Below are 27,690 nucleotides of genomic sequence, written 5' to 3' on the forward strand. Positions count from 1 at the left end.
TTCTCCATCGCAACGTAGAATGGGATTTTTTGAAACACAAGCTGCGGCCACGCTGTCGTTATCGGTAGTCAGAGCAGGTTGAGAAACCATTATAAAATAAATAGCAAAAATTCAAGTGAAACGATGCGAAAAACATAATCGCAAACAAAAAATTGTAGAAAATTAATGCAAAACGACGCGTAAACGACAACTAAAAAGTGCAATTGATTATTGAAACATAGTGTAAACGAAAAAGAAAATTGCGCAGCATAAAATTCCCAGCTTCAGGAAAAGAGCCATAAAAATCGATTCTCCAACGAAGTCACAGTCAGTCATACGGGCCCAAGCACAAGCAAGAAAGAGAGTGACTTTTCGCGCGGGCGTCGGTGGAGCGCGCCTTCCTCCTCCCCCCCATACAACAGTGCTTACAGTTTTAGATATATTTATTTTCATTTTTTTTGCCAAAAGTCCACCTAAAACTGTACGTGTGTATATGTGTGTGTAATTGTTGTTTTGTTTGCGAAAGCAACGCAACTAAAATCGGGCAGGACAACAACTATAATTATAATTAGGCAAACAATAAATGTAATTTTTGGGCAAATATATGTGACAACTCTGTGCAAATAAAGAAGATTCCAAACACAAATTGAGCGACAATAACAACGAACAGAAAATAAAGAGACCTGTGTGTACAGTACATACACAAATACAAACACAAACACATGCATACGCTATGCACCTACATGTGTGTATGTGTGCGAGAGTGTGTAATGAATAACGAAAGTCAAGAATGAAATGGAAATATTTGCCTCGCAATCGCAGACCGCCCCACATGACGTATTACTTGGAGCGTTAGAGCAACTGTTATTCGTGTGCGTGGCGCTAATTGAATCGTTCACTCAATTCGGCGGAACAACAAAAACAAGAACAGCAATACTAATACTAATACAACAATACACAAGTTTGAGTCGCGAGTCCCTGTTTTAGTGACTCACCTGCCCCAAAAAAGACGATTGCGTGCCACTGTGCCACACATAATTCTCGGCGGGTTCACAAGCTAACGAAATCAACAACAACAACAGCAACAACACCAACTGGATTATCAGACAACAACAGCAACAATAACGAATACCGTCCCAGTCATATCCCCTTTTTTAGTGTGTGTGTGTGAGTTGGGCGCATGAATCAGACGCACCCACACACCTATCCACGCACTAACACACACTAATAAATATACGCATAGGCGTCTGAAGCGTTGAAGTAAAAGTGAGAGCAGCAGCAGCAGCGAAGCTTCAAGGCCTTCCACGATGTCAAGTGATAAGATCAAAGTTGCTGTGAGGGTGCGACCCTTTAATCGCCGTGGTAAGTACAACACCAACAACAATGCTAAATACTCTAACAACAATTGCAAACTACAACTCAATCTTCAGTTGAGTAATCTAATTTATGGTATAATGAAAGATGATTTCCATTGTTTTGCGAATGCAGTCTTAAATCGAGTTCCTGCTGCAATCAATAAATAATGCACAAGACAAGTAGCAATACTCATGTGTATAATGTGGTACAGTAGAATGTCGATAATTGCACTTGCATTTTATAGAACATCTGAGATAATTCTATGAAGTTGTATATAAATTGCAGAATGTTATTTGCTCTAAATCAATCAATCAAATTAAATTAAATGCATTTAAGTGCGTACATCCAAGATAATTGCATTTGTCCTGTTTATTTGCTTTAAATCGTTCAAATAAATGTATTGGATATACTCATATTCAGGTCAAATCATAAAATGTAATTTTTTTGAGATAATTGCAGTTGCACATAATTGCAAATGTTGGTCACAATTTTTGAGAATAGTTTCAGATAAGTGCAGAACAGCTTGTTTAGTTGCAACATTTGATTAGCTCAGCCAAAATATTGTACTATGGTTGTTAGTGTCAAATGTTAAGATAACAAAAATAAACCTAAAAATCCAATTATTTCAATTGCACATTGCAGATAATTGCATAATTTTGAGTGTAAAATATGTGTCTGCACTTATCCGCATTATACTGTATCTTTTTACCAATTTGTGAGGCTACTCGCAAGAAGCACTCAAACTCTATTCTATTTTTTAGTGGGGGGATAACAAAATTTGCATAGTTGCTACGTTCGTTTGCTTCTTTCGTTTGCTTTTCATGCAAATGTTGCGCTTCCTTTGCTGTGCTTTGCTTTGCTTAGCAAAAGGTCGCCTCGTTTTTCAATGCAACGCCAGCAACTTTTTATTTGTGTTGCTGTTGTTGTTGTTGCTGTTGTTGTCGTTGTTTTCTGTTTGTTGCTGCTTTGCGGGGCAGAAGCAGCCTTGTAGAGCGACTTACTGACTGACTGAATGAATGAATAGCTAACTGACTGACTAACTGACACTCTTGACTGACAAACGATTTTCGTTTCCAGCTAATTTTTCGTTTCTATTGGAGGTGAGTGAAACCATCGTCGTCGTCGTCGGTTGCAAGTGCAAAGTAAACTCGAAAGGCGCAAAACACTGTTGCCACTTCCACTTCCAATGTCAAGCGGCGATCATTCATTTGGCTTATCCATGACTCACACATGGACACACAGAGTGCAACGGAAATGTGGTCGGCCGAAGGGGGGCAGCGGGGCAGGTCAATTTTAGCCCCTCCGGGGCGTCAAGTGGAAGTCATTTGGCATTTACTTTTTCGCATATGTTTCGTGTTGTATCTCAGACACAACATGCATATAGAATACTATATATAAAGTATTTTTTTTTTGGTTTTTACATGTATTCTCTTTGACTCTGTTCCCATCTGCTGCTGTTTCCACATGTTGCCAAATCACTTCTTTATTTGGAGCTGGTTTGTGTCATGTTTCGCTAGTGATTCGATTGTTATTCTCCTCGCTTGATTCACTGACAGGTGTATGACTGAGTGTGTGTGTGTGTGTGAGTGTTTGTCCCTGTCCATTTTGATAAGCTCGTCTAGCACAAAAACTCAACTTGGTATATAAAAAATAGGTGTTATCTCAGCTGATAATACGTGTGTGATACACGCATAGTTGTTGCGCTAATAATGTTATACATTCAGCAATTCCCACGAATCACATATATTGTATATATGGTACTATAAGGTATATTTCATTAATTTCATTCCCCTTCCCACATCAGATTTTGTGACATCTTCTTCGTTCCGCTTTTCAGTCATATTTATTGCTTATGGCGCTCGAACTCTTCAAGAGTCGCAATCCAAATCCAAACCAAGCAAACCGTAAAATGAAAACTATTGAAATAACAACAAACAACACACACACTTGCACACACACACACACTTGAGAAACACTAACACAGAGACAGGGAAGCAAATGACCAGCCGCTTGAAATGAAGTCACAGCTCGAAAGCTACCAAAAATACACAAAAAAAAAATGAGAAAAAAAGCTTAACCTGTTTTCCCTGCCTTCTGATGTCTGCTGATGTTTAGCAGCTGTCTCGCTCCCTCTCGCTTTTAGTGTGAGTGTGTGTGTGTGTGTGTGTGTTGGTGTATGTTAATTTCAACAGCGGCAACAATGGCAACACACTTTAAGGTTATAGCGGAGAAATGCCCAAAATCAGCTAGAGCTACATCTAGAGAGTTAGCTATACAAAGCCACAGCTGACCAACTGACCAGAACTTATTCACTCACAAATTGGGGGCAACTCATCAAATTATTTATGGCAAGCAACGCACACAGACAAACTCTTGCAACATGTCGATGATGGTCAATGTTGATGTGCGTCCTTTGTGGCTTTCTCTCATTTACTCGTTCTCTCGCTGTCTGCCTTTCTCTCCTCTCTCTCGGTGTTTCAGTTTCTCGTCTTTTCGACCCTTTCGCCATGTTCATGTCCATTTTCATGTCACGTCGGATTTATTTTTGCAACGTTGTTGAACGGATGTGAGCGAGCAACGCCAGGAGCAGTAGCAAGCAGCAAGCAGAGGCCGCAAAAACAAACACATGCATGTTTTGTGAATTACCTATGAGTACCACAGTGCCTACAGTGGGGTCTGACCACGTTGAGTCACGCACTTTCCATTCATTAGGCTTTTACGATTATAAGCAAATGCAATTGTTTATGGGTTGCTGCCAAGCGTAATTGCTATTATTATGCATGTTTTTATAGTATATGCGATTATTCAACCAACTTGCAAGTTACTCATTTGTTTTGTGCAGACACAGGCAGACGAATGTTTATAGGTATCCCCCACTTAAGAGGCTTCACTGTACCCCTTGTTGACCTGAGCTCTTCCTGTTTGCCCGTGTTCTTCCTTTGTCATGACACACGAAGGACACTGGCCGCAGGACTCAAATATTTCAACCAATTTCCAAGCTAGCTAACATTTCCAGCTATTTCTTACGATTCTTTAGTTATTTTTTGTTGTGTGTTTCTTTACACACACACACAAACACACGCACACACTTTGCCTCATTGTGGTGCAACGTCCGAGTCCGAATTCATGTCCGTGTCCGCTTAGCTGTAAGTTGTAAATATTTTTATGCCAGAATATTTATTACGCTGCACGTTTTGGGCAACATTTTCTTGTTGTACTCGTTTTTTTGTGGAATTACAATAATTTGAAAGGTTCGCGTTTTTATTATATATTGTATGTGAAGCAAAGATTGCGCTATAGCATTGGACTTGTGTATACGTTATATATACACACATTTATCGCCTTGATTATACAATGTACTATATAGTAGACGACTATGTACAATTGAATGTTATGTTTTGTTTTGTGCTTTTTTCGCACTCACATACGAAAGCTACTGACAACAACCCGGACAACTGAAAGAGCCGCATATCTATCATATACTATATATGAAATATATTTTATTTATGTAAACATCGAGAGTATTTATATTTTGCGCTGTTGTACTGTTTGCGAACCTTGTTATCAACCTTGAGTTGAAATAACTCAAATCATATTTGATAAATGAATCATTGCACTATTAAATACTTTTGCATCCTTCCGCTTTGTTTACAGAAATCGAATTGGGTACAAAATGCATCGTCGAAATGGACAAACAGCAAACAATACTCCAAAATCCGCCAACGCTGGAGAAAATGGAAAGGTAAAGCTCAATGCTCTTTAGACTTCTTCAATTACTCCTACTATATATTTTGTTGATTCACGCAGAAAACAACCAAAGACATTTGCATTCGATCATTGCTTCTACTCACTGAACCCAGAAGATGACAGCTTTGCGTCACAGGAGACGGTTTTCGATTGTGTGGGACGTGATATACTGGATAATGCATTTCAGGGTTATAATGCATGCATATTCGCCTACGGCCAGACAGGTAAGCGAAGCAACAACAACAACATCTCTGTCTAAGTTGTCTTGATCGTGACTCAATTCTCTGTTCAGGTTCTGGCAAATCGTATACGATGATGGGCTCACAGGAGAGCAAGGGCATTATACCGCGACTCTGTGACAAACTGTTCTCGGCGATAGCGAACAAATCAACACCAGAGTTGATGTACAAAGTGGAGGTCTCCTACATGGAGATCTACAATGAGAAAGTGCACGATCTGCTCGATCCGAAGCCAAACAAACAGTCGCTAAAGGTGCGCGAACACAATGTGCTTGGCCCATATGTCGATGGATTGTCCCAACTGGCAGTCACATCCTATCAGGACATTGATAACCTCATGACCGAGGGCAACAAGTCGCGTACTGTGGCCGCCACCAACATGAATGCCGAATCTTCGCGCTCCCATGCCGTCTTCTCGGTGGTGCTAACCCAGATACTCACCGATCAGGCAACTGGAGTTAGTGGCGAGAAGGTCTCTCGCATGTCCCTCGTCGACTTGGCTGGTTCCGAGCGTGCTGTCAAAACAGGCGCTGTCGGTGATCGCCTCAAAGAAGGCTCCAATATTAACAAGTGAGTCTTGGCAATTATTTTGCAGTAACATATCAAGTAATTCTATTTAATCTTCCCTTATTAGATCGCTGACTACCTTGGGTCTGGTCATCTCCAAGCTGGCCGATCAATCGAATGGCAAAAAGGGTGCCAACGATAAATTTGTGCCCTATCGTGATTCAGTGCTGACCTGGCTGCTAAAAGACAATCTCGGCGGCAACTCCAAGACAGTAATGGTGGCCACCATTTCTCCCTCGGCGGACAACTACGAGGAGACGCTGTCCACGCTACGCTATGCGGATCGTGCCAAGCGTATTGTCAACCATGCCGTTGTCAATGAGGATCCCAATGCTCGCATCATTCGCGAGCTGCGTCACGAGGTGGAAACGCTGCGCAGCATGTTGAAGCATGCCACCGGATCGCCAGTGGGTGATGTGCAGGATAAACTCGCTGAGAGCGAGAATCTGATGAAGCAAATCTCGCAAACCTGGGAGGAAAAGCTGGTCAAGACCGAGCGCATTCAAAACGAGCGACAGCAGGCACTGGAGCAGATGGGCATCAGCGTGCAGGCCTCAGGCATCAAGGTGGAGAAGAACAAGTACTACTTGGTCAATTTAAATGCAGATCCGTCCCTCAACGAGCTGTTGGTCTACTACCTAAAGGTGAGTTTGGATTGTTAAATCGATGAATGAAAACATTACTCACCTTTTTAATATCTTTACTAGGAACGCACGTTGATTGGCGGCCGCAGCATTAGTGGACAGCAACCGGATATTCAGCTATCAGGTCTTGGCATACAGCCGGAGCATTGTGTCATCACCATCGAGGACAGCGGACTATTTATGGAACCCGTTCAGGGTGCACGTTGCTTTGTCAATGGTTCTGCGGCATCGGAGAAGACGCCGCTGCAGAACGGTGATCGTATTCTGTGGGGTAATCATCACTTTTTCCGCGTCAACTCGCCCCGGGTGGGCAACAATGCCAGCATGTGTGCTTCAGAGCCCCAGACACCCGCACAACTCATCGACTACAACTTTGCACGCGATGAGATCATGCAGAATGAGCTTAGCAATGATCCCATACAGACAGCGATTGCTCGCCTTGAGCGTCAGCACGAGGAGGACAAGCAGGTAGCGCTAGAGAAACAGAGACAAGAGTACGAGCGACAATTCCAGCAGCTGCGCAACATTCTCTCGCCCAGCACACCCTACGCTCCATATGCCCCCTACGATCCCCTGCGTATGGGCAAAGTGACGCCTAATACGCCTACCTCGCAAATGCGCGTAGAGAAATGGGCACAGGTAATTTAATAAGAGATTACCGCAATTATTTCAGCATCTAATAATATTCATTTTAAACAGGAACGTGACGAAATGTTCAGACGTTCGCTGGGACAGCTTAAGACGGACATTATGCGAGCCAATTCACTGGTGCAGGAGGCAAACTTTCTGGCCGAGGAAATGGAGAAGAAAACCAAGTTCTCGGTGACCTTGCAAATACCGCCAGCCAACTTGAGTCCCAATCGAAGGCGTGGCGCATTTGTCAGTGAGCCAGCGATTCTGGTGAAGCGCACAAATTCAGGCAGCCAAATCTGGAGTATGGAGAAGCTAGAGAACAAGTTGATTGACATGCGAGAAATGTACCAGGAGCACAAGGAGCGCATACTCAATGGACTGGTGCGTCTTAATTCCTTTTCTGAATCACCCTTAATCCATTGTCTTTTGTACTAACCATAAAACTTTATGTGTACTCGTATAATTCGCACACGCATTCAATTAACCCCATGCTACAGCCCCTTATTGAGACATTCTCAGACGATGAGTTCGACGACAAGGTAATTAAAAGCGTCCCTAAACCGTCCATAAACAACACCATTTAACTCTAGAGCTTAAGCTGAATGAGAGACTGTAATTAAGTTGTTCATAATAATTGAGTTGTCTGCCGCATTGCAGGACGATGACAATGGTAAGCCACAGGATCCGTTCTATGAGTCGCAAGAGAATCACAATCTCATTGGCGTGGCCAACGTTTATCTGGAGGTGCTGTTCCATGATGTCAAGCTGGACTATCACACGCCCATTATTAGCCAACAGGGAGAAGTTGCCGGTCGACTGCAGGTGGAGATTCAACGCGTTGCCGGCCAAATGCCGCAGGATCGCATGTGTGAATCGGTGTCGGAAACGTCGTCGGCAGATTCGCGTGATGAATACGACGATCCCGTTGACCCAATGGCCAATCAAATCACCTGTCGTGTCACCATCAAATGCGCCTCCGGCTTGCCGCTCTCCTTGTCCAACTTCGTCTTTTGCCAGTACACATTCTGGGGCCATCAGGAGATGGTGGTGCCAGTGATCAATGCCGAGTCAACAGCGCACGATCAGAATATGGTGTTCAAGTTTGAGCATACCCAAGATTTTACGGTCAACATCAACGAGGAGTTCCTGGAGCATTGCATCGAAGGAGCTCTTTCGATTGAGGTCTGGGGACATCGCAGTGCCGGCTTCTCTAAGTCCAAGGGCTGGGAAGTGGAGCAACAGCAGGCTAAGGCTCGATCCCTGGTCGATCGTTGGGCGGAATTGTCACGCAAAATTGAACTTTGGGTCGAGATACACGAGCTGAACGACAATGGCGAGTACTCGCCCGTGGAGGTAACCAATCGCAACGAGGTGCTCACTGGAGGCATCTACCAGTTGCGACAGGGACAACAGCGTCGCGTTAATGTGCGTGTGAAGCCAGTGCAGAACTCTGGCACATTGCCCATCATTTGCCAGTCCATCGTCAATGTGGCCATTGGCAGCGTGACGGTTCGTTCACGGTTGCAGCGTCCATTGGACTCCTACCAAGAGGAGGATCTGACAGTGTTGCGCGAGAAGTGGAGCGAGGCGCTGGGTCGTCGTCGCCAGTATTTGGATCAACAGATACAGATGCTGATCAAGAAGGAGGAGAAGAACGAACAGGAACGCGAGCGTGAGCTGAGTCTTGTGCATCAATGGGTATCGCTGACCGAGGAACGCAATGCTGTGCTGGTGCCGGCACCAGGATCGGGCATTCCAGGCGCACCTGCTTCGTGGGAGCCACCGTCCGGCATGGAGCCCCATGTACCTGTGCTGTTTCTCAATCTAAATGGTGATGATCTCTCCGCACAGAATACCAACGATGAGTTGTCTATTTCGGGCATCAATTCGATTCTCTCCAAGGAACATGGCCACAAATTCTATACGCTGCAGATTCTACAGCATCTGGACAAAGACGTGTGCTGCGTGGCCAGCTGGGACTCATCCATGCACGACAGCCAGGCGCTGAATCGCGTGACCGAGGCGAACGAACGTATCTATCTGATATTGCGCACCACGGTGCGTTTATCGCATCCTGCACCCATGGATCTGGTGCTTCGTAAGCGTCTCAGCATCAACATCAAGAAGGGACAAACATTGACAGATCGTCTAAAGAAATTCCGCTTGGTGCGCGGCGAGAATGCGATTTGGCAGAGTGGCGTTACCTATGAGGTGGTCTCAAACATTCCCAAGGCATCGGAGGAGCTGGAGGATCGCGAATCGCTGGCCCAACTAGCTGCCAGTGGCGATGACTGCTCAGCTTGCGATGGCGAAACTTACATAGGTAAGAGTTGAAAACCAATTAATGAAGGGGTAGATAATAGTTTCTAATAATTTCACTTCCTGTTGCTGCAGAAAAATATACTCGCGGCGTCTCGGCGGTGGAGAGCATATTGATCTTGGATCGTCTGCGTCAGAATGTCGCTGTCAAGGAGCTGGAGACGGCTCACGGACAACCGCTGTCGATGCGCAAGACAGTCTCAGTGCCGAACTTCTCACAGGTATGTGACGACAGCGATGATGAGCTAAGCAAGCTATGCTTCCTAGTGTGCCTTTTGTGCTGCTTTCACCTCGCCACCCCTCACCAAGCCAGCCAAATTAAACTTGTACAATTCAAATATCTGACTAAAACGCAATTCTTTCTCTTTTCACATTTTTCTATGCGCTTTCACCAAAACTAAAAAACAAAAATCTAACCAAATAACTCCAACAATAAATTGTATTCTTCACACACCGCACACATAAAACTAACAACAATCTAAAACTAATACTAAAACTAAAACAACAACAAATTAACAACAAAAATCTTAAATCAAACTTAAATTCGGCGCGCCTTATAAACTGCAATCTGTATATTGGCCTCCTATCTTTTTATCAATGTGTGTGCGTGCGTGTGTGTGCTTCTTTATATATATCTGTGTGTGTGTTAACTGCTTTTCACTGCGCACTTAAAGGCGGTCAAAGACACCACCACGACCGGGAGTGTAAGTAATTTGTGTGCAATGTACTCGAAACACTGTAATCTATGCTTTCTAGATGTTACTACTTGCAATTTCAACTTTTACCTTTTGTTGTCTTGTAGCCTCTGTCTGTGTACTTTGTATTTTGTTTTGTTTTGTTTTGTCCTCCTCCTCCAACCACCTGGTCATCCCACGCCCTTCCAATTGTATCCGTGTGGCTTTCAGTTTGCCAGCAATAATGTGTGTGTTTTTGTTTTTAGTTTCCCGTTTTTGGTTTTTTATTTTCATTATGTTTTCTATTTTTATTTTTAATATTCTTTTCATACATGGTAAATAACATTTTCCTGTTTAATATGCACACGTAATTTATGACACAAGAAACTCATAAATAAACTTACGCAGATTATGCGCTTCGATGCCTCGATGGAGTCGCTGCTGAATGTGGGTCGCTCCGAGTCCTTTGCGGATCTGAACAACACGGCGCTGGGCAACAAGTTTACGCCAGGTTTGGAAATTTAATACCATTCTTGCTTTCGACCATTTGTTTGCATTATTAATGGACTTTTCCGTTCGGTGTTTTTTCAGCACACAGCGGAGCAGGACCAGGAGCAGGAGGTGTCATACGTAATCGCCACAGCTTTGGTGGCAAGGGAAGCACCGACGACTCACCGGGCAAGGCCTTTGGCATTGGTGTGTATTCCCTTAGCGAACAAACAGCGAGAACTAACATCTTTTATTTGAATATACTCACCATTAATTTTCGAGCAACTATATCCAAACATATAACCAACGTTTTTTGATTCACAACAAACATATATATCTATCTAATATACTTAATTACTTAATGCTTATGCGCAGCAACTTGTTGAACTATAAAACAAATAGCAAAACCGAAACCAAATCAAATATCTAAATCAAAACCATGCAACATAGTTGCTGTCATGTCCTAGAGCAAGGGATTTATCTTTGATTCGTATTTACATATGTACTTATTTATCAAAGTTGAATTTGTTTTAGCGTAATTTATTAACCATATATTGTTCTTAACTAGTAGCGTATAAATTGTGTAACTTTAGGCACATTCTCTTCCAGTCTATACACAAAAGATAAATCCTTTTCCAAACTGTGTTATCACACACACTTTGTCAATGCTTTCCAACTGCTTAAAAACCAAAACAAAAGCAAGCAACTGCCTTTGCCGCTTCAACTTGTTTTATAACAGTTTAAAGTTTACTTCTTGCTTTGCTTCAATGCAACACAAATAGCAAACAAAAAAAACAAAACGTTTAACTTTTAACTAGCCACAACAACAACAGCAAAACAGCAACAAAAGCAACTACAATAACAACACCACAATTCGATCTGATGACTCGAGTCGAAATGCACATTAATTTTACCTTTGTCACCAGAGCTTATCATATAAATTGACATACAAAACAAACATACCTATGTCATAAATACTACATCACAAGTCAACAACATACATACATCATTTATGATCCTTCTGATTATATCTCTGGTTTATTTCACTTGTCATAATGTACTCTTTTCTGTGCTTTCTCAACAATACAAAAAAAAACCAAAAACCATAAAACAATTTCAATTTTGAAAGGCTCTATACTGTCAGGTAAAGGCTGGCCCTGCAAAGTGCATAATATAAATTGATTGAAATTCATTAATTGTTAGTTGGAGTTTAAGTTTGTCTGTTGTTCACCATGCCACCAATCCCTTTCACCTCATTCAAGTCACTTTACACTCATTCAGTGTCATTCAATGTGTACACACAATTGTTGAATCTCATCAATGTCTTCATTTTAGGGGGTATTAGTAAGTAAATTATGTAGTTTTATGTTAGTTCTGTTAGCTGTCGTCATCCCTATCACATCTCATATACAGCTGCCATGTCCTTAATACAAAATCAAAATCAAAATACTGACAATTTGCCATCATTCATTGTAGTTGTCTTGTACATACATACTATTTATGATCGATGACTTTCCCCCTCCCAAAATCCATTCGTTGTGTCCATATTCATTGTACACCACACACTCGCAATATAAAACACACAGACAGTTTATAATTCCCAATTTGGTGCACCATTTCACAGCAGGCACGCACAGCACGAGTTTCGCACGAACCGCGCATTTAGTTAACCAATTTGATTGCCTAGTTATTAGCCTTAGTTTCTAGTTCTAGTTCTAGTTTTAGTTAATTGTTACCACGTTTCCAATTTCGATTTGTTCTGTATGTTTGTTGGCGAGTTAGTCGCTAGAGTTATGTTTATTGAATCGCTCTCATCACATGTTTGTATAAATCATTGTAACTAAACATTAAAACATAATCATTGTCTTCCTTGATCCATGGAATGCAGCGCGCCCAACATTTTTGAATCTCAATTTGAACTTGAACACATTGAGAATTGCGCCAACAAAACGTATGTGGTTTGTGTAGCCCTAAGTCCCAACTGCTAAGCTTGAATTTATGTTCCTCAAGTGCCGTAACTAAAAGTACATTCTTTCCACCTTCTATGTAGCTTCTCCGGCCACAAGCAAACTGCTTGGCATGCGCATGACAACGTTGCACGAAGAGCCATTAGGTGGTCATCGATCGCTGGATGAGGAGCCCGAGGACAGCTACAGTGATTCAGAATATGCTGCTGAGTACGAGCAGGAACGGCAGCAGAACAGATGCTTGGCCACACGCTCCCGTCTGACCGCATCCAAGACCATGGACTCCTTCATGGACGTGAGCAGTCATTCGAATCAAAGCTACTTGAGTTACACATCCAGCGCCAATGCGAACATGAAGCATCTGACTGGACTGGCCACGCTCAGCATGAGCTCGTCCACCAGCAGCGGCTACGGCTCCCAGGCAGTGTCCTGCAACAATCTGAGCAATGAGGACATCACTTCTATGCGTTCCATGAGCATTGACGAGACTCCAGGTAAGCTAATAGATGAACTGATAAATTAAACAAGCGACTTACACATTGTTATCCTTGTAGATTTCGATCGCATCAACTCAAATTCACCGCCAAATCGCCAGGCGCGTGTAAATCCCTTCCTTAAGGACATGCCAAAGGCCAAAACGCTTGAAGCAGAGTCAAAGAAACTGCAGCAGACCCTGACACATCCATTGGAGCAGCCAGAGTCCAAGGAGAATGCACAAAGCGATGATGAATGCGAGCAATTGCAGCGCAACAATAACAACAATGTGAATGCCAAGTTGCCAGTGACAGATTTGCCCCAGGAATCGGTGCAAGAACAGCAGCCACAACCACAGCAGCAACAAGAGGAGGAAGAGGAGGAGCAACAGCCGCTGACTCATGCGACGGAGCACGTCACGGACAATCAGAATGGCAATAAATCGATTGAGATGGATAATTCGCTTGACACTTCCGAGATAATCGAGTCAGCTGAGCAACAGCTTGAGGGCGATGGCATTGTGAGGGAGCAGTTGCCCGAGGGCAAAGTGATGCGACGCAAAAAGTCAACAACGCAAACACCGAACAATTGCGATAGCAGCAACAACAACAATGGCAATGGCAACGGCAACGGGAATGTCAACAATACGAATCATGTGACACGCAACAATCAGCGCGCATCGGTGGCCAAAATGGAGGGGCTGGGCGCTTATCTGGATGTCAACACCAGCGTCATGTCGAGCAGCACAGAAGTGGAAGGTGCGTATTAATATCAATTTGTATCGCTGACGATGGTGACCTAATTATCCGTTCTTTGTTGACAGATGAAAGCAAGGAGCTGGACGTGTCCCTGCCCGAGTGGATTGTCGTGGGCGAGTCAGTGCTTATACGTCCGTATAATACTAGCGGCGTTGTTAGCTTTGTTGGCACCACCCACTTTCAGCCCGGTGCCTGGATAGGCGTTGAGTTGGACACGCCCACGGGCAAGAACGACGGTTCCGTGCAGGGCATACAATATTTCCAGTGCAAGCCCAAGCATGGCATCTTTGTGCGTGCCGACAAACTGCTGTTGGATAAGCGTGGCCGGGCGATGCGCGCTTACAAGGCGGCTGAGAAGAGCAACAGCATCAGCAAAGGTAAGTCTCAATGGCAAAATGTAAACTGAGATGTCATTGTCGTTACTGATGAGAGAATCACTTTGCTTCTACCTTCACAGAGATGAGTAGCTCGATGACACGCTCGAAGAGCCGTGGCGAATCGTTAAATGTTTCGGCGCGCAAATGATTATATCCAAAATGTTCGCATCAAATGCAGCGTTGGACTAATTGCAGGCAATCGACGCTCGTTAGCAATGTTGGAGTTGGAATGAATGCAAGTGCAACTGCAAATGCAACAACGACTCCATCGACCTGCCACAGATTGCGTGCAACCAGTGGCGCTGCGGATGCGAACACTCATGGCAAAAAATGCTATGCCAATCGACGCTCGACGGCCTTCTAAGGTCGCCGCAACCGCCAACGATGCACATCGTCCAGCAACGAACAATGCGGAGCATTAACCAATCACACGCTAGCTTAACTTATTCACTTACTCTCTCACCCACACACCGCAAGCCTCCGCACACCCGCTCACAGACACCACACAACACACACTTTGCTTCAAAATGTCGTCGTTGTTGTTGTCCGACGGTGTCTAAAGCAGCTAGGAAAAAAAAAATGAACAGAACAACTAACCAACTAGTAATTAACTAAATGCTCCCCTTGCGTCTACCGCTCTTAATGGATAGTGAAGCTAAGTGCAAGCGTTCGCGTAGTTGCATCAACCAAGTGCAATACCACGAACACTTTGAATACACACTTAGCAGCAGTAGAAACTAAACTAATTAATCAAATCGTTTAAATTGAGTATGTACTATGTATGAATGTGCGTGTATGTTTGTGTATGTTTCCTAATCGTTTGTGTATTATTCTTAATTCAATTGGTTGAGTTCGAGTAGTTAATTATGATGTTTGCCGATGTTTGCTTTTTGATAAAGCACAATTGATGATTATATTTTTGTACCGATTAATTAATTGCCCCTAGTTTAATTAATTCAATTGTTTTTTGGTATATACGAGACTACTTTACTTTAATATTTACCACTTATTATTATCAATGTATATCAATGTGACTTGGTTTATCAACTACATATATGAGCTTATTTTTATTATTGTTATGGACTATATCAAATATATGAAATCAGTTGTATATAAATATATTTATGCAATAAGTTTTACGAGACATGCAATATTTTTTCAAATATATCTCCCATTCTGTTTAGCGCATTTATACGTATCTATAATGAATATGAATATGTATTTCAATTACAAACGATACAAACCAATACAATATTAGTATATTCTATATGTATATTGTAATAATGATAATATAATAATAATGACATATTCCATATAAAAGCGATGCATTCGCATCGCATATATGTTAATTGTATTATTTGATGTGATGTATTTTATAATTTCTCTCTCCATTTATAATTAAACAAAAAAAAATAAACTTCATTTTGCTATATATATATTTATTATTTTTATTTATTCTATATTCAATGTGATTAGTATGTATGCTTATCATTTGATTTATGTATTTACACATATATATGTATATTTATATTTATCAATGTTGAAGGTTGTGCGACTATGTTTGTGAACCATTAACCGAAAGAAAGGCTTGCGTTAGTCCAAGACGTGAATAACTTGGAAGAAGAAACAAATGAAGCAATAATTGCCGAAGAATATTCAATTTTAAGTTTAAGATAATCGATATAACAATGCAAATAATGATATGAGATGATAAAACAAAGTTCGATTCTAGGGCAAGCCAGCCATGAAAAGTGGCTGACAAACGTTTGTACGTAAACGTATCCATCCATCCAACAACCAAGACATCCAAGACACTCCAAACTGAGTCTGAGATAAATTGCAATTTACAAACAATAACAAAAACAAAAATATATATTAACTACAACTACCAACAACAAGAAGCGATTTACACTTAGAAACCAAAATCCAAACGCAGAGTCAAAACCGAAGATGAAGACGAAGTTGAAGTTGAAGTTGAAGTAGATCCCAACTGGATCCAAACTTAATTCAGTTAACCAGAATATATGTACTTCGATGCATACAAGAAGATATATAAATATATATATACACGTATATATATATTAAGTATACGTATGTATATTTTCGAACTGTGTTTTCTACTTGCATCAACTACCAAATATACTTGAAAATACGTCCAAAAATTGAAAATTAAATGAAATTCAAAAGCAAGACAAAAACTACAATATATAATATAATAATATATATACACTTACATGATAATTATACATTCATATACATACATATATTTACCAGAACATAAACATTAACTCGACAAATTTAATACTTTGGCATGCCAAAGCTACAGATATTCCCAGATATCTCGAAAGTCCTAGTAGATGCAAGATATTTATGTTGATAATTAACATCCATCATCATGTCACTCCCCCTCCACGCCCAGCACAACACCAAAAACTTGTTTGTACATGTGTGTACATAAAAAGGCGCATAAAACAAAAATAATGAATGAATAATTCAAGTAAAATATCTACTATGTATTATCGAAAAATTACTGAAATTTAATGCATTTAATAAGCGTAAATAACATTCAAAATAGAGCTTGAAAATTGAAAATTATAGGAAAAAGAAAATGCAAACAAGAAAATCGAAAGTGAAATTTGATGAACAAAATTATTAGCACGCGTAACGCGCAGTTTAATTGTATGTAAAATAGATGAGAAAATGAGATTAGAAAATGCTTGCTTTGCATCTTACAGATACCCCAAAAAAAGAAATGGAGACACAACATATACATACTTATACATACATATACAAATACAAAAATATATAGATATACATACATATATGTATATTTAATCTTAGTTCTAGGATAGATGATCAGCATGCACGAGCGTAGAAATCGATCGAAAAGGTACCTTATATAGTGCATATATAGTATCTATGGATCTTTGTGTTTTAGGAGCTATTGCCCAGGGCTATCAAGCATTTTATTGTAGATACAAATATGATTTCAAAATCATACTTAAACACACACACCCACACACACACACGCACACTTCCATTCACACGTATACACAGGTAAATATGATATAAATATACTATTTATTATAGAACGCGATATTGATAGATGTTGTGGGTAGTCAAAGATAATCGTATATTTGCGCACTTTTAGAGCTTTTAGCACGGTCAACGAAATAATGATAACGTTATTATTGCAATACACTAACAAAACAACAAATTATACTTAATTACGATAATAGCAGAATCAGCAGAAGCAGCAGCAAGAAATTCCACGTTAATAACTGCTATCAAAATAATGTTGAACAAATTAACACTAAAAATAGCTAACAAATGCTTTTATTGTGCAATCCACACACTCTTTCACACACACACACACATACAAACACACACACACACACACACACACACAATCACGTGAGTTCTTCAATATTAACAATTGTTAATTTTAATGTAAAGTTCACTTTTTGCTTGTAGTTGTAATTTTTGTGTATTAACAATCGAACAACTGGCAAGTCAAGAACAAAACAACAGCAAAATCAACAATAATAACAATTTCTGTAATTTATACTTAATTATTTTACTCAACAATTTTTAGTAACTTAACAAAAACAAAAAAATGAAAATGAAAATGAGAACGTCAGCGAAAAATAAAAGAAAAATGATGAAAACACGTATTCAACAGAAAATTCAAACTACAATTAAACAAAAGACAAAAATTATGTACTTTAATCTATAAATATATACAACAAACGTGCAAAGAATTTGTTTCACTGATAATTTACAGCTGGCGGGAATCACCCAACAAAAGAAAAGTCAACGTCTGGTATGTACGTAAGTGTTTTATTATGTCGACCTTGATCTATACTTCTTCCAAGAGTTGCAACAGGTCCATTAGTTGACTCAACATTATTGACCTTACCTTACCTTACCCTCTTAGAGTGACATTTAAATGACAACAGGTTTTAATGCGATTGTTTTGTTTGGTGCTTCCAATTTTGGAAACGTTTTTATTTTCAAAAAACAAATGGCAAAAATAGTTGCAAGATGCAAAATTTGTTAGTTAATAAATGCTTACAACGTCGTGTCGTGTCCACGCATTGCATTTATGATATTAGTTTTGATTATAATTATTCATATTTGAGACTTTTCAAGTATTTAGTTCGACTGCATTGGAATGCAAGTGGTATTCCATTTAATGATCACATAGCAACTATAATTACAATTATCAATCAAGCATTCTTTTACATAGGAATAATATGCACATGAACCGATTATAAATAAACTTGTTCTACATTCCATCATTTCTTGTTATTCATATAATTCACAATTCACAACACATAAATTATTACGATTTTTAATAGCATAGTATTTGACTTTTCATTTTGATTTGTGTTGATTTTTGATATTCGCTAACTACAACTTACAAATGCTATATATAGTATATATATATATATATATATTTTTATGTATATCATATAGAAAATATATAGATATATTTCTAGCATTGATTTTTATTGGTATTTACACGTTCGTTTTTAGTTTTAGTTATTTTTTTGTTGTTGCGTTAATTCGAGTCTGTGTTTAGTTTGTAAACGTTGCGCTTTACATCGCTTAGTCAGTTTCTCTCGGTTGCAATTGGCAATTGGTCCGCTGGCGTTTGCCACCTCGTCCGCTCAGTCATGTTCGATGGCCCAACGCTGCGTGTCACTGGAAAGGCTGCATGGCGCCACTTGGGCATCGTCCATGCTCTTTTGACCGCTGTAATCAAGGCACATGCCCGTGTTGGTGTGCACCAGCTGATGATTTTGGTATCTCCATTGCTCGTTGTAGTCGTCGTTCTCCAGGCACGGCACCATCACCACACGATGCGGTGGCGTTGTGCTATGTTGCACTGTGGCACAACTGAGTTCATTGCGTAGCACTTGCTTTTCGGTGAACGAGAAGAGCTGAGACTTTTGCAACACTTTGCCACAGGGATACAAGCCCAGATTGAAGGGCTTCTCGTTGTTCTGGAGTAAATCGTCGAGACACAGATTGGCATTCACCGATTTCACTTTGCCCCAGGCTATGACGTTCTTGTTGGGCACAAACTTCTCCGGATAGATGTTCTTCAGGTACCAGTCGAAGTTCTTGCAGCGAAGTTTCTTGCGCAGCATTACTCGATGCGTCACATCGCCAATGTCTGGATGGAACTTGAGATCTGGCCGATTGAGGAAGAATATGTTGATGTATTCATCCATCCACACGAGAGCCATGCGAGCAGTGTTGATGCCGTGTGTGTCACGATCGTTGGGAAATCTGCAGAGCAAATTAAAAAAGTGAAAATACTGTGTGAAAAGAAAATGATCGATGTATTTACTTGTAGGGATGGAAGTCACGGAAGATGTGGCCGACTCGAGAGCAGGGAATGGTCTCGATGGTGCCGCCACATTGCCAGATTCTGAAGGACATCTCCAAGTTCTCACCGCCCCAGCCATCCATCTGTGGATTTCAAATGTCGCGTGAGTAACAGTTTAAAGTAATATAATAAATCGTAATTACCTGCTCATCATAGCTGCCAACCTCCCAGAAGTATCGACGATCCATGGCAAACAAGCCGCCAGCCATTGTGGGACTGTAGGCTGGACAAATTTCGCGCGGATGCTTGCACTCCCGGCTCTGACGCTTCTTCTCGCGATCCGGCAGATTCACCCAATCAAAGTGACCATTCCACTGGAAGCCACCCACTTGGAATGACTTGTATCCATTGGTGCTGTACTGAAAGTCATTCGCATCGATGACATCGATGATGGGCACCAAGACGCTGGTGCGCGACTCCTTGATCCGCTGCAGCAGCGGCTCACACCAGCCCACATTTGCCTCGCAATGGGCATCGAGGAAGATGAGCACATCGCCGGTGGCAATGCGAGCGCCAGCCAAACGGGCACGTATCAGACCCAAGCTGTGGATAGAACGTCAACAAATTCAAACTTTCATTTAGTAAAATTGAGTATTTTTGGAACTGGTGGTAGCGACAACAACAAAAACAATATTATTGGGTCAGCGAACAAACGCGCTAAGCGAATAGTGCACGGCAAAAGATCCGAAAGATACAAAATAAAAGTCAAAAGCATAATCGTAAGTTGACGAACAGGTTTTACGGTTTCAGTTCATGCCCTAACGTTGGAAATACATCTGGACGGGTATTTCGATTGGAAAGCCAAATGATTTTAGTTGCAGTCATTAGTATTGTAATAATCCTAATTAGAGATGCTAAAATTTCTGGTTCTATTGCATGAAAAATACTGTTACAATTTAGCGTCGCTTCGTAATCCAGTTTTAGCTGGTTAAAGCGACTAATTTTAAATTTGAAACAAATATTCTACTATTTGTTTGGGGGGATTGTAGTAGATCTTGTAAAAATTGAAAAATTGAATCCCAAATATAACAAAATATATTACTTTAAGTAAAATGGGTCAAATGATTTTATAAAAATTTGTTCAATAGAAATTTTAATTTGAAATAGACCATTTATTTAAAGATGATCGATCTTTTATATTCAAAGTTAAATTTAAAAAACTGTAATATTTAAAATAACCAAAAAAAAAAAATAACGTTACGATTTTATAAAAAAAAGAATAGCAAACAATTTCCATATTTTTAATATTTTTCTTATTTTTTTTAACTCTAATTTATTTAAATTAGATTTTTCCGTCCCTTCTATTGAAATTTAAATTGATATATGCGAATTTGATTACTAGGCATCCCATCAAAATAAATAAAACAAAAACTGTAGAACTACAGTTAGAGGGTATTTCTAAGTTGCGTTGTTGCAACGTTTTGATTGACTTTTGAATTTTTGAACGTTTTTCAGTTCTTCAACTTTAAGCTGTGAAGAAGAAGCTCCAAGACGGTTCGTTCGTCCGCTCGTCCGATCTCCCCGCCGTCACCCTCTATCTCTATGTCCAATTGTGAGTCTGTGCCACAAACGAGTTATTCAAATGAAGGCGAACAAAATGATAGCCAGACGGACGTGCGGTTTGTGTTAATTTTACAGCGAGCGAGCGAGCGCGCGAGTTGAATGTGCATTCGATTAGCTGAATGGAACTTTTCCTAGCCAGCAAATTTGTAAAGTGTGCCATCGCTCAAATTGAGACTCGAGAATGCGTTGAGCATTGATTTCCCTGTTCATTTCAGAAGACTTACCGATTCTTCAGGCGCAATATGGTCACCTTGCCATTGTGGATCCGCGTTCTCACATAGTGATCCAGTTTGCCACCCAGTTCGGCATTATCGCTGCCATCATCTACCAGAATGATCTCCTTGAGCGCCTGATGGTTACAAGTGTTCAGCGTGCTGTGCACGGTGCGCACGAGGACCGAGTAGGGTTCGTTGTAGAAGATGATGACCACACTGGCCGTGGGCAAGGTGCTGGGATCATCGTATTGCTGATGCAGGCACAGAGGATTGCGGTGATCGCCCACAGTGCGATTGTAGGACAATTGTTCGCTCAACTCTTCGTTCAACGCGATCTTCTTGTAGATCTTCTCGCCACGCGTCTTCGCCGCACCCTTCAAATGCACAGCGGCACCTTCGTCACCCAATCCCAGGTGCTGTTTCTGCAGATCGAGTTGGATGCTGTGCTCATACGGCGATTGCGTGGCCACTCGGATCTCGTTCTCTGCATCATCGAAGTATTTGTCATGAGTGGATTGCCTTTCCCTTTCGTGGGACCTGTAGACTGCGGGGCGGGCGGCTTGGTGCCTGCCAGGTGGCAAGAGGTAATCTTCAGTGGCTGGCTGCACCTTCAGGTATAGCAAGAAGCACAGCGCCACGAGTATGAATATAATGACTTTGCCATAGAAGGAACGAAACCGAGGCAGCATATTTCTATGTGTGTATGTGTGTGTGTGTGGTGGGGGGGTTTTGTTGAGGTAGCACTTGACTATAGCCGCTGCTCACTTTCAATTACAACGTTGCAGCGTGGACGTGGCCCGTTGACTGTTGCTGCTAAAGTTGTGGTTTGTCATGAAGCGGTTGGCAAAATTAAATATGTATGCATATACATATATAAATGTATATATGTCCGTCAATATGTATACAAATACTCCGTATTATTATATTTACATACACACAACACAGATGTTCAATGCTATGCAAACACAAATATTTTAATTTCCAGTTTATTTTTGATTATTTTCTTATAGGCAGGCAGGCGCATTCAACACTGTTTACTGCTTACTTCACTCACTGCTGCTCGCTACGGCGCAGCGTTTTGTGCTTGTGGCTTAAACTAGACTAAACGTTAATTCTAGTCGCGCTCGCAGTCAGTCGCTCTTTCTTGCTTCTGCTGCTGCTCTGCCGCTCTGCCACTCTGCACCGCCCATTGCTCACACCTCTGCCCGCATACTCATACACGAAGCAGGTATATGTGTTTGTATTTGAGTGTATGTATAAATATGTTGGCTTAACTGTTGCTTCTTCTTCTATTGTTGCTTAGACCAAACTTTTCGACTGGGTTTTCGTTCCGCATCGCTGTGCAAATAGATTTATTTGTTTTTTTATCACGTCACTTTTTTACCCGCAATATTTTTAATAGTGTTATTATTGACTTATCGTGGCGACTTTTTAATTCACTTCAAATATGGTTTTGCAAAAATAAAAACACTAACAGACTAGAGGTGGAGAAACATCGATGGCGCTATCGATGCCCCGATGTTTTTGTAATTCTTAATCATCGATTTTGTTTGGCCAGCATCGAAGCTTTCTTGTATATAACTAAATTAAATGCATTATTATCAATTTTAATTGATCAATAATAAAATATTAGAAACTTCCACCTTTTTCGTAAACACAAGAGCTTTATTTATAAAAGCTGCTTTATTTCACACCTGTGTCGCCGTGAGACCGCAAGCAAAATATCTTGAATATACCAAATACAGAATACCTGGTTACACTTCATTTGGTATATTTGTAAAGACACATAAACAGGCGCGTCTTTTGAAAAAGCTATATATTTTTACGTTTTGCAAAAAAACCAAAAACAATTTTTGTAATAAAATGCTGACTAGAAGATCAAGTAATTACATTTATATATCAACTACATTTAAAAATATATTATGGAAATGTTATGTTGATTTGTATTTGTGCAGCAGTCTGGCAACATTAGGGGTATGTGTTGCGCTTTAACAGTGTTGTAAACTGCTACAGGGCGGTAAAATTTAAAAATAACAAAACGAAAAATATTCTTTAATTATTTATATGTGTGCTTGCTATGGCATTTTATTACAGATTTATTTATAAGCAGCTTATTGTTAGCATACGTGGGCCAGTTTACATTTGTTATGATTTATATGATAATAATTGGAGAGCAGAAGTGCATTCAAGAGCTGCTTGAAAATGAGGCTGAAAACGAAAGGCAACTACTGAATGAATGTGCTCCCATCCATCCGTCCATTGTGGCATTCAACTTCAAACTGTCACACTTGACACTTTTGTTGTCATTTAATGCACAAATTGCATGCTAGCTTGTTGTTAAAATGAAAACAAAATGAAATTCCAATTAAAAATGCATTGGTTGAGTTGTTGTCTCTACTTTCGTAGGGTTTGACATGCGATGACACCTTGTTGCTGTTAATATTCATTTTGTTACTATTGTTTTTATTGTTTCAGTTGCTTATTTACTACTAATTGAAATATTATTATAATTTATGACTTTCATCCATTTTAAGAGCCGAAATAAGGTTAACTCATTTATCCTATATTTGCCCCCATTGCCTTTGTGATTAATTTCGCTAATTAGCATAGGTATTTCATTTACTATTTGCAAATTTGTTGTTATTGTTGAGGTTCATCTTGTTGTTGTTGTTGTTGCTGGTGCTGCTATCCCCATAATTAATACGTTACGTATACGCAAGCGTGTCGCTGCGGGAGACGCCGCAGGGTAAGCGGCATAAAAGAGTTCAAAGTGCTCCCCATCGCGGGTAATTGGTGGAGTTTGGAGCATTTGTGGCATTGTGGGAAACGAGCGACAAACCGCGAAAATGAGAAAAGAAACCAGCGCGGAGACGCCGCAAGGTGCAAGTGGCTTATTTGCAGATCTTCAGCTAACGCTCTTTAATGGCTACAAGCGACAAAAACTAGGAAGGAAATAAATTACTTTGTTAGTCACACACCGTTTGCCAAAGTTTTTCATCTCTTTTCATTTCATTATCTCTGCCTCTCGCTGTGGCAGGCATTTCGCGGCTAATGGCTTGAAATGTAAGACGCTGAGTACGGATGACATTGAATTAAATTAAGCTCTTGATTTTAATAAGGCAAATGTTAAAAAATTAACACCTTCCCATTTAGTAAATGCATTTTTAGCACATTTTTATTAATTGGTTTAAGGTCGAATTTGTAATGTTTTATGAGGTGCGGCGCAACACAAAACTACGAAAATAACAACAACAAAAAAATGGAAATAAAAATTAAAAAATAAAAATCAAACACCAAAAAGTTGCTACCAATAATCATCATCTCAAGGCATCATTTAAGTAGGTTGTAGTTGCTTCTTTAATTACAACATAAAAGTCAGTCCGTGTTTGATTGGTAAATTAAAAAATAAATACGATTATATTGACTGCTCATTGTGTGTATGTGTGTGTATCTATCTATTATTGACTCTTCGAGCGAGGCCTCATTAATACGCACAAACAATAACACTAACAATAACTATAACAATAACAACAGCTTAGGGTATTGTTCAAGAGTTGACCATAATGATATAAGCCGCAAAACCTATTTAATCTAAATGACCCTGAGTCTCCGGGTCTGAGTCTTCTTCTCAGGTTTGCTCTGGTTTGGTTTTTTTTTGGTCTACAAAGATAAGCTGCTCGGCATGCGCAATGCTCTCGGATAATCATCCTCGACCATCTTCATCATCATCTATCAAGCAAATGGAAGACAAAAGTTAATAATAGAATTTGAAAAGCGTTTGCAATTGAAAAATTGTTACCACAGTTTACATTTATTTACTTTGCTCTTTTATTATTTCTGTCGTTGTTTCGTCACGGCTTTCTGTGTGCGACGAAAGCCATCTGCAATCTGTTGTGATGAGTTTGCTCTGCAAACTGTCAAAAGGTTGAGCAACTATAACTAAATGGATTTCGGACTTACAAAAGGAGCTGTGAGCATTCCCATGGCCAATTGCTGGAATTGGCCAAAAGAAGACATGGGAATAAACTTTACAAAATGTATTTTACCCTTCTCTACACATTTGTAAAATATAATTTAGTTGCAGAACTTTACATAATTTGTCAAGTAAAGGTTAAGCGGCCTCCGCTTGCAACTGGTTTTTAAACCGAACTAAAAGAACAGGTATTTTCTGCAAATTAACAATCTATTTTAGCAGTTTGAAATAGTGTTGAAATGCACACAAGTTTTTTTGTTGCATTGCAAAATTAAAAGTTTATGGCCACGAGATGTTACTTGGTAGATAATTGCACAAGTTTTACTTAATTTAGATAGATTTAACTGCAGATGGATTGTTAAAAAAAACTAAATAAAATGGAAAGCGGTTTTATGAGATCCTCCTCAGCAGACAGACAAACAGACAATCAATTGATTGCCATTGTGTGTCGAGCAATATCTGTATCAACATCACCCACTGCGCTAATACGATGCACGAACTGATCCGATCTGAAGGTCGTCGCAAAGGTTATTCAATAAGCCAAATAGTTGGACGGACAGACAGACGGACAGACAGCCAGGCAGTCAGCACGCGTCAAAGAAGTGGCGCCAAAATGCCGTCACTAAAAATTATGATTAAAATAAATGATGTGGTTAAAGCATTGATGATATGCTACAGCTGAGTTTTGAATTTATTTATCTGTAATATTGCAAGTTGTTCGGCCAGTTCAGGTATTTTTTTGTATTCATTTTTCCCTTTTTTTTTGTCTCTACTTTTGCGTTTTGCATAATCGTCACAAACACCCGCATTGTTCGGCATTTATGGGCAGATTTGATGCAACACCCAAGACAACAATAATCAATACAATCATCTAGTCTCGACAATCTGACAATCATGTGGCATGTCATCGAATTCGCCGATACGCTTGGTTAACACTCTCGGTCCCTCTCGATTCGGACTATCCGGATTGATACCCGCAAATGCGTTGGTGCTGTCATCGTGTGGTATGCGAATGCACAACATTTCCATTTGGGTTTTCTCAATCCACACTCGCAAATTGATTCACCGATAACATTGAGTGCCATTTAAAACCGCATCGAAATCAATATCTTCCATTGATCATAATCAAACTCAAAAAACAGAAAAGAAAAAAACCCTCGAAAAATAGACAAATTAAATAACTAAATGACAAATCTTTGTGCGGACGTTCGCAACATTTGCCGTTTTTTTTTATGATTTCATTTGAATGAAAATGGAAGCAGTAACCAAAATAGAAATATAGTAAGAAATAAAAACGAAGAAAAAAAAAGAAATGCGTGGTTATACATATCCGCATTTATTAGGTGGAGGCGTAGGTCCCACAATGCTAATGGAGTCAAAAGTTCAGCGTTCGGTTTAGATTATAAAACAAATAACAGCCAGCTTATGATACGTTATTCAAATACCCCTAACCGAAGTTAAAAATATAATGAATGCTTCAACTTTATTAGGCGTTGAATTTATGAATTATTATTAATTATTATTGTATTATTATTATTTATTAATCTTATTGTAGAATAAGAAAAGCCGAATTTTTTAATTACGGTATATAAAAATAAGCTATACATAAAAATAAATATTATTATATTTATAAAATTTCATCAATATTATTATTTTTTAAACAATAGCATGAAAAAATTATAATTTTATTTTTTTAAAAGTAATTTAGAACAAAATAAACCATTTAAAAGATAAAAATTATGTAAAAAATTAGGCGCTATATAAAATTTGAGTTAAGTAAATTCAGCTACTATTAACATTAACATTTTTAAAATTAAAATTGAATATAAATTTTTAAGCAAAAAGGAATATTAATAGAACAAATTAACCAATAAAAATATATGCAAAGAATCAGTATATAATAGTGGATAAACTAAAATTTGAATTAATTAACTTTACTTCTTTTTAAATATGAATATAAACAAAAGTGTTTTATATCAAAACAAAAGGGAGTAATTAAGAAATAAATAAACTAATATTATAAATAGAAAATAATGTAATATATAAATATAAGCTCTATATTAATTTCGGGTTCACTATATTTGCTTTTATTGATATTAATAACTTTAAAAATAATAATAAATAAAATTTAATTTAAAATTAAATAAAAATACAAATTTTTAAATTGAGGAAATAATTTATGAACTTTATTATGAACTTAGAATAAAAATATAAAATAAAATCACTCTCTAAATTGTATATTATGCTTTTATTATAATTATTATTATTTAAATATTGGTGTACAGCATTTTTTTTTTGTAGAATAAACTCGGGATAAG

General features: G+C 39.4%; 2 protein-coding genes across 5 annotated transcripts; one reads left to right on the forward strand and one right to left on the reverse strand.

Moving 5' to 3' along the window:
- The first annotated feature begins 43 nt into the window (after positions 1-43).
- On the forward strand, positions 44-18,035 carry LOC133845266 (kinesin-like protein KIF13A). Of its 4 annotated transcripts, XM_062279668.1 has the most exons (19): positions 44-1,341; positions 4,990-5,077; positions 5,143-5,306; positions 5,375-5,891; positions 5,956-6,532; positions 6,596-7,171; positions 7,232-7,546; positions 7,663-7,704; positions 7,823-9,488; positions 9,560-9,705; positions 10,159-10,188; positions 10,567-10,669; positions 10,750-10,854; positions 11,777-11,791; positions 12,536-12,598; positions 12,698-13,108; positions 13,169-13,846; positions 13,912-14,223; positions 14,304-17,598. In XM_062279668.1, the coding sequence occupies exons 1-19, from the start codon at positions 1,287-1,289 to the stop codon at positions 14,369-14,371; spliced, it is 5,931 nt and encodes a 1,976-aa protein (XP_062135652.1). In that variant the 5' UTR covers positions 44-1,286; the 3' UTR covers positions 14,372-17,598. The 4 variants fall into 4 exon arrangements, with proteins under 4 accessions (XP_062135652.1, XP_062135653.1, XP_062135655.1 ...); XM_062279669.1 differs by lacking the exon at positions 11,777-11,791; XM_062279671.1 differs by lacking the exons at positions 7,663-7,704; positions 11,777-11,791 and having other exon boundaries at positions 45-1,341; positions 14,304-18,035.
- Positions 18,036-18,682: 647 nt separating this feature from the next.
- Positions 18,683-22,876, reverse strand: LOC133845267 (polypeptide N-acetylgalactosaminyltransferase 1). The gene is made up of 4 exons (XM_062279672.1): positions 21,409-22,876; positions 19,765-20,164; positions 19,583-19,704; positions 18,683-19,521 (listed from the first exon to the last, which is right to left on the reverse strand). The coding sequence occupies exons 1-4, from the start codon at positions 22,086-22,088 to the stop codon at positions 18,897-18,899; spliced, it is 1,827 nt and encodes a 608-aa protein (XP_062135656.1). The 5' UTR covers positions 22,089-22,876; the 3' UTR covers positions 18,683-18,896.
- Between the last annotated feature and the right edge of the window lie 4,814 nt (positions 22,877-27,690).

The sequence above is a fragment of the Drosophila sulfurigaster genome, chromosome 3, assembly GCF_023558435.1.
Source record: "Drosophila sulfurigaster albostrigata strain 15112-1811.04 chromosome 3, ASM2355843v2, whole genome shotgun sequence".
NCBI classification, from domain to species: Eukaryota; Metazoa; Arthropoda; class Insecta; order Diptera; family Drosophilidae; genus Drosophila; species Drosophila sulfurigaster.